Raw genomic sequence first — 15,442 nt, 5'->3', positions numbered from 1 at the left:
TATGTTAAAAACATCCTAAAGATTGATTCCATACATCGTTTGACATGTTTCTACGACTGTAACGGAAACTTTTTGACATTTGTCTGCTCCTAGTGAACGCTCTTCGTGACTTTGGATTTGTTTACAAAACGCACTAACAAAAGTAGCTATTTGGACATAAATGATGAACATTATTGAACAAAACAAACATTTATTGTGGGACTGGGATTCCTGGGAGTGCATTCTGATGATCATCAAAGGTAAGTGAATATTTATAATGCTATTTCTGACTGACTCCCAACATGGCGGATATCAATTTGGCTTGATTTTTCGTCTGAGCGCCGTACTCAGATTATTGCATGGTTTGCTTTTTCCGTAAAGTTTTTTTGAAATCTGACACAGCGGTTGCATTAAGGAGAAGTTTTTCTTTAATTCTGTGAATAACACTTCTATTGTCTATCAATGTTTATTTTGAGTATTTCTGTCAATTTAATGTGGCTCTCTGCAAAATCACTGGATGTTTTAGAACTACTGAACGTAACGCGCCAATGTAAACTCAGATTTTTGGATATAAATATGAACTTTACCGAACAAAACACATGTATTGTGTAACATGAAGTCACCTGATAAAGATCAAAGGTTACTGATTATTTTTTATCTATTTTTGTGACTCCACTCTTTGGCTGGAAAAATGGCTTTCTGTGACTTGGCTCTGACCTAACATAATCATTTAGTTTGCTTTCGTCATAAAGCCTTTTTAAAATCGGACACTGTGGCTGGATTTTCAACAAGTGTATCTTTTAAAATGGTGTAAAATACATGTTTGAGGAATTTTAATTATGGGATTTCTGTTTTGAATTTGGCGCCCTGCAGTTTCACTGGCTGTTGACAGGTGGGACGCTACCATCCCGCGTACCCTAGAGAGATTAAAGGCACAGTCAACTTAGTGTATGTAAACTTCTGACCCACTGGAATTGTGAAACAGTGAATTATAAGTGAAATAATCTGTCTGTAAACAGTTGTTGGATAAATGACTTGTCATGCACAAAGTAGATGTCCTAAAAAACTTGCTGTAGTTTGTTATCAAGAAATGTGTGGAGTGAAAATGGAGTTGAAAACGGGTTTGTAAACTCCCGACTTCCACTGTAAGTTTATTACATTTTACCTTTATTTAACTAGGAAAGTTAAAGAACAAATTCTTATTTTCAATGACGGACTAGTGTTTTGTTTTAAAAGATTCTAATTCAATTAAAAACCATGTGGGAACATGGTTAACTGCCTTGTTCAGAACGACAGATATGTACCTTGTCAGCTTGGGGAATTGAACTTGCAATCTTTCTGTTACTAGTGCAACGCTCTAACCACTAGGCTACGCTGCCTCCCCTTCCCCCAGATATGTCTGAAGCACTATGACTATGACTATGACTACTATGACTACTGGTTTAGATGTATTTGGCCTGTAAGTGCATGTGTACGGTTTTGAATCGGCATCTTAATAAATCTTATTTTTCTTCAATTTCCGCCTAAAATGACACCCAAATCTAACTGCCTGTAGCTCAGGACCTGAAGCAACTATATGCATTTTCTTGATACCATTTGAAAGGAAGAAGTTTGGAAATGTGAAATTAATGTCGGAGAATATAACGTAAAAGCTAAACCAAACCAATTTTTTTTTTCAATCTTTGAAATTTAAGAGTACATTGAGACAGCGATTCTAGGTGTAATTTAGTTGTCCACAAGATGGCAGCAGTGTGTGCAAAGTTAGACTGCCACGAGTTTGCCAAAATGTGCCGAAGTGGTCAATTTATACATCTTTAAAGACTTTTTAATCATAGCTCATTAACAGCTCTCATACATATGTCTAGGGCCAGAACTATTTTACGGACCAGATTCTCCACAAGCCAGCTAACTACAGTGTTTTCCCCCTAACATTGTACATATGGCTTTTTCCCCTCCCAATAAGCCCTGTCCCACCCACAGTCTTTTGGCTGCAACATTTTATTTTAAGGCCTAATTGCGTCCCACCTGGAAAATAATCGAATTAGCCCCTCAAATCAAATTCCAACATGTTGAAGCCAAAATATTTTAGATGGGGGGACAGAGCTTAGTGGGAGTGCAAAACACCGTATGTACGATGTTAGGGGAAACACTGTAGTACGCTGACTTGCAACGGAAAAATCTAAAGGAGCGTTTTTTTTATTGAACTAGTCCAGTTAGTCCCTCCCTTTCTGTCCGTTTTCTTCCATTTGTTGCCTAATGAACACAAGCCTATATTCCCCCTTAATGCATACTGGATGTTGGCGTGCACATGAGGATCAAAACACTATGGCTGCCACCCAAGTGGCACCCCAATCCCTAGGGCTCCCGAGTGGAGCAGCGGTCTCAGGTACTGCATCTCAGTGCTAGAGATGTCACTACAGACCCTGGTTCCATCCCAGGCTGTATCACAACTGGCCGTGATCGGGAATCCCGTGGGGCGGCGCACAATTGGCCCAGCGTCATCCGGGTTAGGGGAAGGTTTGGCTGGGGTAGGCCTTCATTGTAAATAATAAGTTGTTCTTAACCTTTATTTAACTTGGCAAGTCTGTAATAAATACAAATAAATAGTGTACTACTCTTGACCAGGGCCCAATATATAGCGACTATGGTGCCATTTGGAATGCACCCACTATCTTAGAAAGCATTGTGTCCTGGGGGGGGCTCCTAGTTTACAGTAACTAGGCCAGTAGGAACGGGCAGGAAACATCAATAAGGAAGAACCCACAATTCTCAGCTCTCTTAATTAGGCTGCATTTTAATTGTCTATTCATGATTTCTCTCTCCTACTCTCTCCCCTCCATCTCTTTATTTATCTCTCTCCCACTCCCTCCATTTCGCTCCCCCACTCTAGGTTGCGGTGGTGAAGATGAAGAACACAGAACGCGTTTACGCCATGAAGATCCTGAACAAGTGGGAGATGCTGAAGAGAGCCGAGGTAAGGATCATACTGTAGTGTCCAAAATCTCCAATTGAAAGCTATAAATAGAAGAGCTAGAAGGTATATTCCCAGTCAAGTCAAGGTCCTGTGCTGGATGTAGTTTTATTTATATGTGATAAAGAGCCATTTCTGCATACTGATTTGTGCTCCCAATAAGTGCTCAAGGCTTCATTTTCATGGTTGACAATGATTGTTAGCCACGCTCACCCAGACAAACACTTGTATTTGTTATGGATCCCCATTAGCTGCTGCCCTCTTCCTGGGGTCCAGCAAAATTAAGGCAGATTATACCAATTTAAAATCATTACAATGCATTCACAGATTTCACAACACACTGTGTGCCCTCAGGTCCCTACTACACCACTACCACATATATACAATACACTGTGTGCCCTCAGGCCCCTACTACACCACTACCACATATCTACAACACACTGTGTGCCCTCAGGCCCCTCTCCACCACGACCACATATCTACAGTAATAAATCCACGTGTCTGTGCCTATGTTTGTTTCTTCACAGTCCACCCTGTTCCATATGGTGTATTTTTACCTGATTTTAAAATCTGATTCTACTGCTTGCATCAGTTGCCTGATGTGGAATAGAGTTCCATGTCGTCATGGCTCTGTTGTACTGTGCGCCTCCCATAGTCTGTTCTGGACTTGGACTGTGAAGAGACCTCTGGTGGCATGCATATTATTAATATTTGCTCTGTGTACATCCAAGGGCCACACGTGCTGCCTTGTCAAGGGCCACACGTGCTGCCTTGTCAAGGGCCACACGTGCTGCCTTGTCAAGGGCCACACGTGCTGCCTTGTCAAGGGCCACACGTGCTGCCTTGTCAAGGGCCACACGTGCTGCCTTGTCAAGGGCCACACGTGCTGCCTTGTCAAGGGCCACACGTGCTGCCTTGTCAAGGGCCACACGTGCTGCCTTGTCAAGGGCCACACGTGCTGCCTTGTCAAGGGCCACACGTGCTGCCTTGTCAAGGGCCACACGTGCTGCCTTGTCAAGGGCCACGTGCTGCCTTTTCAAGGGCCCTTTTGCTGGCAGGGCCCTGACCACACGTGCTGCCTTGTCAATTTTGCTGCCTTGTCAAGGGCCACACGTGCTGCCTTGTCAAGGGCCACACGTGCTGCCTTGTCAAGGGCCACACGTGCTGCCTTGTCAAGGGCCACACGTGCTATTTTCCTAAGTCCTTTTGTGGCACCTGACCACACGAGCTGCCTTGTCAAGGGCCAATTGCTATTTTCCTAAGTCCTTTTGTGGCACCTGACCACACGACTGAACAGTAGTCAAGGTGCGACAAAACTAGGGCCTGTAGGATCTGCATTGTTGATAGTGTTAAGAAGGCAGAGTATCACTTTATTGTAGACAGACTTCTTCCCATCTTCGCTACTACTGCATCAATATGTTCTGCTTAAATGACTACAGACCCGTAGCACTCACGTCCGTAGCCTTGAAGTGCTTTGAAAGGCTGGTAATGGCTCACACCAACACCATTATCCCAGAAACCCTAGACCCACTCCAAATTGCATACCGTCCAAACAGGTCCACAGATGATGCACTCTCTATTGCACTCCACACTGCCCTTTCCCACCTGGACAAAAGGAACACCTATGTGAGAATGCTGTTCATTGACTACAGCTCAGCGTTCAACACCGTAGTGCCCTCAAAGCTCATCACTAAGCTAAGGATCCTGGGACTAAACACCTCCCTCTGCAACTGGATCCTGCACTTCCTGACGGGCCACCCCCAGGTGGTGAGGGTAGGTAGCAACCCATCTGCCACGCTGATCCTCAACACTGGAGCCCCTCAGGGGTGCGTGCTCAGTCCCCTCCTGTGCTCCCTGTTCACCCACGACTGCGTGGCCAGGTACGACTCCAACACCATCAAGTTTTCAGACGACACAACAGTGGTAGGCCTGATCACCGACAACGAATGGACAGCCTATAGGGACCAGGCAGTGTCAGAGGAAGGCCCTAAAAATGTTCAAAGACCCCACCCCAGTCATAGACAGTTCTCTGCTACCGTAAATCATGCAGCGCGTTGTATCATCGCAGATTTTAGAGTAACAACAAATGTCAGTACATATGTGTCTTACATCGGCTGAAAGCTTCAATTCTTGGTAATATAACTGCACTGTCCAATTTACAGTAGCTATTACTGTGAGAAAATGCCATGCTATTGTTTGAGGAGAGCTAACAATAACACACTTTGTTCAACGCGATAGGTTTGATAAATTCACCTCTGAAGGTGAAATGTGTACTTACATTAGCCCGTCTTGAGAAGTTGCTTCAATATACTCACATAATTTCCCCACCTCCATGATGCCATCTATTTTGTGAAGTGCACCAGTCCCTCCTGCAGCAAAGCACCCCCACAACACAATGCTGTCACCCCCATGCTTCACGGTTGGGATGGTGCTCTTCGGCTTGCAAGCCTCCCCCTTTTTCCTCCAAACATAACGATGGTCATTATGGCCAAACAGTTCTATTTATTTTTTCATCAGACCAGTGGACATTTCTCCAAAAAGTACGATGTTTGTCCCCATGTGTAGTTGCAAACCGTAGTCTGGCTTTTTTTAATGGCGGTTTTGGAGCAGTTGCTTCTTCCTTGCTGAAGTGGCCTTTCAGGTTATATCGACGACAAAGGAGGAGGGTCAAATATGTGGTGTTTAGTGACGGAGGAGGAGGGTCAAATATGTGGTTTTTAGTGACTGAGGAGGAGGGTCAAATATGTGGTTTTTAGTGACTGAGGAGGAGGGTCAAATATGTGGTTTTTAGTGACTGAGGAGGAGGGTCAAATATGTGGTTTTTAGTGACTGAGGAGGAGGGTCAAATATGTGGTTTTTAGTGACTGAGGAGGAGGGTCAAATATGTGGTTTTTAGTGACTGAGGAGGAGGGTCAAATATGTGGTTTTTAGTGACTGAGGAGGAGGGTCAAATATGTGGTTTTTAGTGACTGAGGAGGAGGGTCAAATATGTGGTTTTTAGTGACTGAGGAGGAGGGTCAAATATGTGGTTTTTAGTGACTGAGGAGGAGGGTCAAATATGTGGTTTTTAGTGACTGAGGAGGAGGGTCAAATATGTGGTTTTTAGTGACTGAGGAGGAGGGTCAAATATGTGGTTTTTAGTGACTGAGGAGGAGGGTCAAATATGTGGTTTTTAGTGACTGAGGAGGAGGGTCAAATATGTGGTTTTTAGTGACTGAGGAGGAGGGTCAAATATGTGGTTTTTAGTGACTGAGGAGGAGGGTCAAAATGTGGTTTTTAGTGACTGAGGAGGAGGGTCAAATATGTGGTTTTTAGTGACTGAGGAGGAGGGTCAAAATGTGGTTTTTAGTGACTGAGGAGGAGGGTCAAAATGTGGTTTTTAGTGACTGAGGAGGAGGGTCAAAATGTGGTTTTTAGTGACTGAGGAGGAGGTCGAATGTGGTTTTTAGTCAAATATGTGGTTTTTAGTGACTGAGGAGGAGGGTCAAATATGTGGTTTTTAGTGACTGAGGAGGAGGGTCAAATATGTGGTTTTTAGTGACTGAGGAGGAGGGTCAAATATGTGGTTTTTAGTGACTGAGGAGGAGGGTCAAATATGTGGTTTTTAGTGACTGAGGAGGAGGGTCAAATGTGGTTTTTAGTGACTGAGGAGGAGGGTCGAATGTGGTTTTTAGTGACTGAGGAGGAGGGTCAAATGTGGTTTTTAGTGACTGAGGAGGAGGGTCAAATGTGGTTTTTAGTGACTGAGGAGGAGGGTCAAATATGTGGTTTTTAGTGACTGAGGAGGAGGGTCAAATATGTGGTTTTTAGTGACTGAGGAGGAGGGTCAAAATGTGGTTTTTAGTGACTGAGGAGGAGGGTCAAATATGTGGTTTTTAGTGACTGAGGAGTGAGGGTCAAATATGTGGTTTTTAGTGACTGAGGAGGAGGGTCAATATGTGGTTTTTAGTGACTGAGGAGGAGGGTCGAATATGTGGTTTTTAGTGACTGAGGAGGAGGGTCGAATATGTGGTTTTTAGTGACTGAGGAGGAGGGTCGAAATGTGGTTTTTAGTGACTGAGGAGGAGGGTCATTGTGTTTTTAGTGACTGAGGAGGAGGGTCAAATATGTGGTTTTTAGTGATGGAGGAGGAGGGTCAAATATGTGGTTTTTAGTGACTGAGGAGGAGGGTCGAATGTGGTTTTTAGTGACCGGAGGAGGAGGGTCGAATATGTGGTTTTTAGTGACGGAGGAGGAGGGTCGAATATGTGGTTTTTAGTGACTGAGGAGGAGGGTCGAAATGTGGTTTTTAGTGACTGAGGAGGAGGGTCGAAGATGTGGTTTTTAGTGACTGAGGAGGAGGGTCATTGTGTTTTTAGTGACTGAGAAGAGGGTCAAATATGTGGTTTTTAGTGATGGAGGAGGAGGGTCGAATATGTGGTTTTTAGTGACTGAGGAGGAGGGTCGAATATGTGGTTTTTAGTGACCGGAGGAGGAGGGTCGAAGATGTGGTTTTTAGTGACTGAGGAGGAGGGTCATTGTGTTTTTAGTGACTGAGAAGAGGGTCAAATATGTGGTTTTTAGTGATGGAGGAGGAGGGTCAAATATGTGGTTTTTAGTGATGGAGGAGGAGGGTCAAATGTGGTTTTTAGTGATGGAGGAGGAGGGTCAAATGTGGTTTTTAGTGATGGAGGAGGAGGGTCAAAATGTGGTTTTTAGTGATGAGGAGGAGGGAATGTGGGTCAAGGAGGGTCATTGTGTTTTTAGTGATGGAGGAGGAGGGTCAAAGATGTGGTTTTTAGTGACGGAGGAGGAGGGTCATTGTGTTTTTAGTGACAAAGGAGGGTCGAAGATGTGGTTTTTAGTGACGGAGGAGGAGGAGGAGGGTCATTGATGTGGTTTTTAGTGACTGAGGAGGGTCATTGTGTTTTTTTAGTGACTGAAAGGAGGGTCGAAGATGTGGTTTTTAGTGACTGAGGTGACTATTTTACTGTTTCCAATTCTCTGATCCACATTTGTTTGTGTATGCTCGCCTGTGTGTGCATGAAAGTAGAGAATGTCATAGCTGACCCCTCGATGTCATTGTTTCCTACACAGACGGCGTGTTTCCGCGAGGAGAGAAACGTTCTAGTGAACGGAGACTGCCAGTGGATCACCACCCTCCACTACGCCTTCCAGGACGACAACTTCCTGGTAACAGCTTTACACACACACACGATGTTCTTCTATCCTCGTGGGGACCTAAAGTACATTTTCATTCAGAATCCTATTTTCCCTAACCTAAACCCATACCCTAACTCCTAAACCTAACCACTAAACCCTTACCCTAATTGTAACCCTGAACCTAAAATAGCCTTTGTCCTCATGGGGATGTGGGAAATGTCCCCACAAGGGAGTTTTTCCTTTTCATGTTTTACTATCCTTGTGGGGACATTTGGGGATTTTAGTTCCCCACAAGGATAGAAGAACCAACACACACACACACTTGTGTATAGTGTGTCTGGGTGTGTAGTATCTGTGTGTGTTTATGTATACAGTGTATTCAGGCCCCTTCACTTTTTCCACATTTTGTTACGTTACAGCCTCATTCTAAAATTGATTCAATGTATTTTTTCCTCATCAATCTACACACAATACCCCATAATGATAAAGTGGAAAGTTTTTTTTTTTTTTGCGAAATTATTAAATATTAAAAACATACCTTATTTACATACAGTGGGGAGAACAAGTGTTTGATACACTGCCGATTTTGCAGGTTTTCCTACTTACAAAGCTTGTAGAGGTCTGTACTTTTTATCGACGGGCCTGGACATGCGCTGGCTTGAGCAGGGGGACCTTGCGTGCGCTGCAGGATTTTAATCCATGACGGCGTAGTGTGTTACGAATGGTTTTCTTTGAGACTGTGGTCCCAGCTCTCTTCAGGTCATTGACCAGGTCCTGCCGTGTAGTTCTGGGCTGATCCCTCACCTTCCTCATGATCATTTATGCCCCATGAGGTGAGATCTTGCATGGAGCCCCAGACCGAGGGTGATTTACCGTCACCTTGAACTTCCCTCATTTTCTAATAATTGCGCCAACAGTTGTTGCCTTCTCACCAAGGTGCTTGCCTATTGTCCTGTAGCCCATCCCAGCCGTGTGCAGGTCTACAATTTTATTCCTGATGTTCTTACACAGCTCCCTGGTCTTGGCCATTGTGGAGAGGTTGGAGTCTGTTTGATTGAGTGTGTGGGCAGGTGTCTTTTATACAGGTAACGAGTTCAAACAGGTGCAGTTAATACAGGTAATGAGTGGAGAACAGGAGGGCTTCTTAAAGAAAAACTAACAGGTCTGTGAGAGACAGAATTCTTACTGGTTGGTAGGTGATCAAATACTTATGTCATGCAATAAAATGCAAATTAATTAATTAAAAATCATACAATGTGATTTCCTGGATTTTTGTTTTAGATTCTGTCTCTCACAGTTGAAGTCTACCTATGATTAAAAAGTACAGACCTCTACATGCTTTGTAAGTGGGAAACACTGCCGATTTTGCAGGTTATCAAATACTTGTTCTCCCCATTGTACGTATTCAGACCCTTTTGCTATGAGACTCTAAATTGAGCTCAGGTGCATCCTGTTTTCATTCATACCCAAGAAGACTCGAGACTGTAATCACTGCCAAAGATGTTTCAACAAAGTACTGAGTAAAGGGTCTAGATGTTTATGTAAAATTTCAGCTTTTTTATTTGTATAAATCAATTTTTTGCTTTGCCATTTATCTCTGCAATACCTGGTGATGGACCACTGTGTTAACACAATATAACCTGTCTCTCCTCTGTAGTACCTGGTGATGGACCACTGTGTTAACACAATATAATCTGTCTCTCCTCTGTAGTACCTGGTGATGGACCACTGTGTTAACACAATATAACCTGTCTCTCCTCTGTAGTACCTGGTGATGGACCACTGTGTTAACACAATATAACCTGTCTCTCCTCTGTAGTACCTGGTGATGGACCACTGTGTTAACACAATATAACCTGTCTCTCCTCTGTAGTACCTGGTGATGGACCACTGTGTGTTAACACAATATAACCTGTCTCTCCTCTGTAGTACCTGGTTATGGACCACTGTGTGTTAACACAATATAACCGGTCTCTCCTCTGTAGTACCTGGTTATGGACCACTGTGTGTTAACACAATATAACCTGTCTCTCCTCTGTAGTACCTGGTTATGGACCACTGTGTGTTAACACAATATAACCTGTCTCTCCTCTGTAGTACCTGGTGATGGACTACTATGTGGGCGGTGACCTCTTGACCCTGCTCAGTAAGTTTGAGGACCGTCTCCCAGAGGACATGTCCAAGTTCTATGTGGCAGAGATGGTGCTGGCCATCCACTCTATACACCAACAACACTACGTCCACAGGTAAGAGGGATGTGTCAGTGTATCTGTGACCGATATGTAGAATGGCAGATCTCTCTCTGGAAGTGTTGAAGAGAGGTGAATGTGAATCTGTAACAGGTACAGAGTAGGCAGATCTCTCTCTGGAAGTGTTGAAGAGAGGTGAATCTAACAGGTACAGAGTAGGCAGATCTCTCTCTGGAAGTGTTGAAGAGAGGTGAATCTGTAACAGGTACAGAGTAGGCAGATCTCTCTCTGGAAGTGTTGAAGAGAGGTGAATGTGAATCTGTAACAGGTACAGAGTAGGCAGATCTCTCTCTGGAAGTGTTTGAAGAGAGGTGAATGTGAATCTGTAGCAGGTACAGAGTAGGCAGATCTCTCTCTGGAAGTGTTTGAAGAGAGGTGAATCTGTAACAGGTACAGAGTAGGCAGATCTCTCTCTGGAAGTGTTGAAGAGAGGTGAATGTGAATCTGTAACAGGTACAGAGTAGGCAGATCTCTCTCTGGAAGTGTTGAAGAGAGGTGAATGTGAATCTGTAACAGGTACAGAGTAGGCAGATCTCTCTCTGGAAGTGTTGAAGAGAGGTGAATGTGAATCTGTAACAGGTACAGAGTAGGCAGATCTCTCTCTGGAAGTGTTGAAGAGAGGTGAATGTGAATCTAACAGGTACAGAGTAGGCAGATCTCTCTCTGGAAGTGTTGAAGAGAGGTGAATCTAACAGGTACAGAGTAGGCAGATCTCTCTCTGGAAGTGTTGAGAGATGTGAATCTGTAACAGGTACAGAGTAGGCAGATCTCTCTCTGGAAGTGTTGAAGAGAGAATCTGTAAATGTGAGATCTGGAAGTGTTGAAACAGGTAACAGGTACAGAGTAGGCAGATCTCTCTCTGGAAGTGTTGAAGAGGGGTGAATGTGAATCTGTAACAGGTACAGAGTAGGCAGATCTCTCTCTGGAAGTGTTGAAGAGAGGTGAATCTGTAACAGGTACAGAGTAGGCAGATCTCTCTCTGGAAGTGTTTGAAGAGAGGTGAATGTGAATCTGTAACAGGTACAGAGTAGGCAGATCTCTCTCTGGAAGTGTTGAAGAGAGGTGAATGTGAATCTGTAACAGGTACAGAGTAGGCAGATCTCTCTCTGGAAGTGTTGAAGAGAGGTGAATGTGAATCTGTAACAGGTACAGAGTAGGCAGATCTCTCTCTGGAAGTGTTGAAGAGAGGTGAATCTAACAGGTACAGAGTAGGCAGATCTCTCTCTGGAAGTGTTGAAGAGAGGTGAATCTAACAGGTACAGAGTAGGCAGATCTCTCTCTGGAAGTGTTGAAGAGAGGTGAATCTGTAACAGGTACAGAGTAGGCAGATCTCTCTCTGGAAGTGTTGAAGAGAGGTGAATCTGTAACAGGTACAGAGTAGGCAGATCTCTCTCTGGAAGTGTTGAAGAGAGGTGAATCTGTAACAGGTACAGAGTAGGCAGATCTCTCTCTGGAAGTGTTGAAGAGAGGTGAATGTGAATCTGTAACAGGTACAGAGTAGGCAGATCTCTCTCTGGAAGTGTTGAAGAGAGGTGAATGTGAATCTGTAACAGGTACAGAGTAGGAGTAGTACCACTAGACTACCTGCCGCTCCAGTGTGTCTGTGTCTGTGAGAGTACGGCACAGTACTTCACCGGGACCAAGCTTCCTGACATCCAGGACCTCTATAGCAGGCGGTGTCAGAGGAAGGCCCTAAAAATCATCAAAGACACCCTAGTTATAGACTGTTCTCTCTGCTACCGCATGGCAAGCGGTACCGGAGCGCCAAGTCTAGGACCAAGAGGCTTCTAAACAGCTTCTACCCCCAAGCCATAAGACTCCTGAACAGCTAATCAAATGGCTACCCCCCCCCACGCTGCTACTACTCTGTTATTATCTATGCTTAGCCACTTCAACAACTTTATCTACATGTACATAATTACCTCAAATTCCTCCACCGGTGCCCCCCACACATTGACTCTGTACCGGTACTCCCTCTATATAGCCTCCACATTGACTCTGTACCGGTACCCCCTCTATATAGCCTCCACATTGACTCTGTACCGGTACCCCCTGTATATAGCCTCCACATTGACTCTGTACCGGTACCCCCTCTATATAGCCTCCACATTGACTCTGTACCGGTACCCCCTCTATATAGCCTCCACATTGACTCTGTACCGGTACCCCCTCTATATAGCTTCCACATTGACTCTGTACCGTAACACCCTGTATATAGCCTCCACATTGACTCTGTACCGGTACCCCCTCTATATAGCCTCCACATTGACTCTGTAGCGGTACCCCCTCTATATAGCCTCCACATTGACTCTGTAGCGGTACCCCCTCTATATAGCCTTGTAAGTAAGCATTTTGCTGTAAGGTTGTATTCGGCACGTGACAAATACAATTGTATTTTTTTTGGTCTAATGCTTTGGGAATCTGTGAGGACTGAACGGGGAGGGAATTTGACCACAGCCAGAGAGAAGGGTCTGGTACCATTTCGATCTGTAGTCCTTTTCCCTTAGCCCCTACCCATCTGAATGGGATAGATACGTGTAATTGCCAACAATGCGGCGAAAGTAGGCTTTCCAATTGGCCTAAGTGGAGCCTACTGCAAATTGCTATTCCCCCTATGGCATCCTTTCAGATTTGGGAACACCGGAGGGGCCAGGGACCACAATGGAATGGGCCGTATCAGACTGTGATGTACTGCAGTGGGAGAGTGGGAAACTGAGGGAAAACGACAAGATTAATCAACGGAGGGAGGGATAGAAGGGGAACGATGAGAGGGAGAGAGATGAAGTGCGAGAGAGAGGGAGCAACAGAACGAGAGAACGAAAGTGTCGGGGGAAGCCTACCTTCTCTCTGTGACACACACTCCGACACACTCGCTGACTCTCACACACCAAAACAAACACACACACACACTAGAGCTGGGGATATAAACCGAAAATGATTCACTGACTTTACCGATCAGTTATCAAGAGAAATGTGAAGTTTGAAATTAAATACGTTTAGGAGTATGAGTGATTGTTAACCCTTTACACTCATACCTGTACACGGGGTGAAAATGGCAGATTTGAGCACTAATATGCACTTAAATTGGAATGTAGACGCTGTACAGTAATTGTCAGAGCTCTGGCTTGCGCTTCACGGTGCGGTTTTGACTGACAACCGCTCTGAATTTGAGCACCTTGCGTGACAGGAAGTTGTCCCCATCCCTCCCTGTAATTGGACAACTTTTGCAATTTGTTGTTGTCTGAGTGAGGGGAAATGCTGACAATGAAGATGACCCAATGTATTTTGAAAGATGAGACGTTGACGATTATAATAAATACCTCTTTGATGTCATGAAAGTGTCCAAATATGCATTTCACATTTCCAAATCATAAATCTCCTGTTGAATACAGTGTAAATGTTTATGATCACTATGTTCGATGCACAGTTACAGGATTACGTCATACCCTAGATTGTTCTGAACACAATTATTGCGAAGAAAATTTGCCACGGCACACGTACCTGAATGTACTCATGACTCCTTTCTCTCCGCACCGACATTGCGATCTGTTTCTCTGAATTGCCTTGTGAAAGCCTAACACTGTAAGATTGTATTTTATGACTTGTTGGGAATAGAATAAGCTTTCAAATCATGGCCACCTGAACCATATTGTGATTTATAATGGACCGTTTTTGGATTGCGTAAACAACAACAGGAATTGTGTGATGGCGGGGATGCAGGGCTGTGTTCCAAGGGAAACAACTACATGTTGTTCCTGAACGGCAAAGCAAGGAGAGCTCAAAACGTAAATTCTAGTTAACTTTTTGTCAAGTCATAAAAGTGCATTGAAATTGCTTAGGATCTGTGCACACTTTGGAGAGGTGTGTGGCCACTTGGAGACACCAGTTTGTCCTCACCCTCAAAACCTTTTAATTGTTTTGGTCTTATATTGCACCTACAGTTGAAGTCGGAAGTTTACATACACTTAGGTTGGAGTCATTAACTCGTTTTTCAACCACTCCACAAATGTCTTGTTAACAACTATAGTTTTGGCAAGTCGGTTAGGACATCTACTTTGTTCTTGACACAAGTCATTTTTCCAACAATTGTTTACAGACAGATTATTTCACTATCACAATTCCAGTGGGTCAGAAGTTTACATACACTAAGTTGACTGCTTTTAAACCGCTTGGAAAATTCCAGAAAATGATGTCATGGCTTTAGACGCTTCTGATAGGCTAATTGACATCCTTTGTGTCAAAAGGACATGTACCTGTGGATGTATTTCAAGGCCTACCTTCAAACTCAGTGCCTCTTTGCTTGACATCATGAGAAAATCAAAAGAAATCAGCCAAGACCTCAGAAAAAAATGGTAAACCTCCACCAGTCTGGAGAGCAATTTCCAAATGCCTGAAGCTACCATGTTTATATGTACAAACAATAGTACGCAAGTATAAACACCATGGGATCACGCAGCCGTCATACCGCTCAGGAAGGAGACGCATTCTGTCTCCTAGAGATGAACTTACTTTGGTGCAAAAAGTGCAAATCGATCCCAGAACAACAGCAAAGGACCTTGTGAAGATGCTGGAGGAAACCGGTACAAAAGTATCTATATTCACAGTAAAACGAGTCCTATATCGACATAACCTGAAAGGCCGCTCAGCAAGGAAGAAGCCACTGCTTCAAAACTGCCATAAAAAAGCCAGACTATGGTTTGCAACTGCACTTGGGGACAAACATGGTACTTTTTGGAGAAATGTCATCTGGTCTGATTAAATAAAAATATAACTGTTTGGCCATAATGACCATCGTTATGTTTGGATGGAAAAGGGGAGGCTTGCAAGCCAAAGAACACCATCCCAAACGTGAAGCACGGGGGTGGCAGCATCATGTTGTGGGGGTGCTTTGCTGCAGGAGGGACTGGTGCACTACCCAAAATAGATGGCATCATGAGGGAGGAAAATGATGTGGATATATTGAAGCAACATCTCAGTCATGCAGTTAAAGCTTGGTCGCAAATGGGTCTTAATGGACAATGACCCCAAGCATACTTCCAAAGTTGTGGGAAAATGGCTTAAGGACAACAAAGTGAAGGTATTGGAGTGGCCATCAAAGCCC

General features: G+C 44.1%; 1 protein-coding gene across 4 annotated transcripts in view; it reads left to right on the top strand.

Moving 5' to 3' along the window:
• The window catches only part of LOC112230633 (serine/threonine-protein kinase MRCK beta), a 132,634-nt gene that overhangs the window by 30,778 nt on the left and 86,414 nt on the right, over positions 1 to 15,442 (top strand). For all 4 annotated transcript variants that reach the window (XM_042300567.1, XM_024396907.2, XM_042300566.1 and 1 more), the window contains 3 exons: positions 2,870 to 2,953; positions 8,027 to 8,122; positions 10,190 to 10,338. In XM_042300567.1, coding sequence (XP_042156501.1) covers positions 2,870 to 2,953; positions 8,027 to 8,122; positions 10,190 to 10,338 — 329 coding nt within the window. The remainder of the gene's footprint in view (positions 1 to 2,869; positions 2,954 to 8,026; positions 8,123 to 10,189; positions 10,339 to 15,442) is intronic.

The sequence above is a fragment of the Oncorhynchus tshawytscha genome, linkage group LG18 (genome assembly GCF_018296145.1).
Source record: "Oncorhynchus tshawytscha isolate Ot180627B linkage group LG18, Otsh_v2.0, whole genome shotgun sequence".
NCBI lineage: Eukaryota > Metazoa > Chordata > Actinopteri > Salmoniformes > Salmonidae > Oncorhynchus > Oncorhynchus tshawytscha.
Note: the sequence above shows the minus strand (reverse complement) of the source record. Positions and strands in the feature narration are given on the sequence as shown.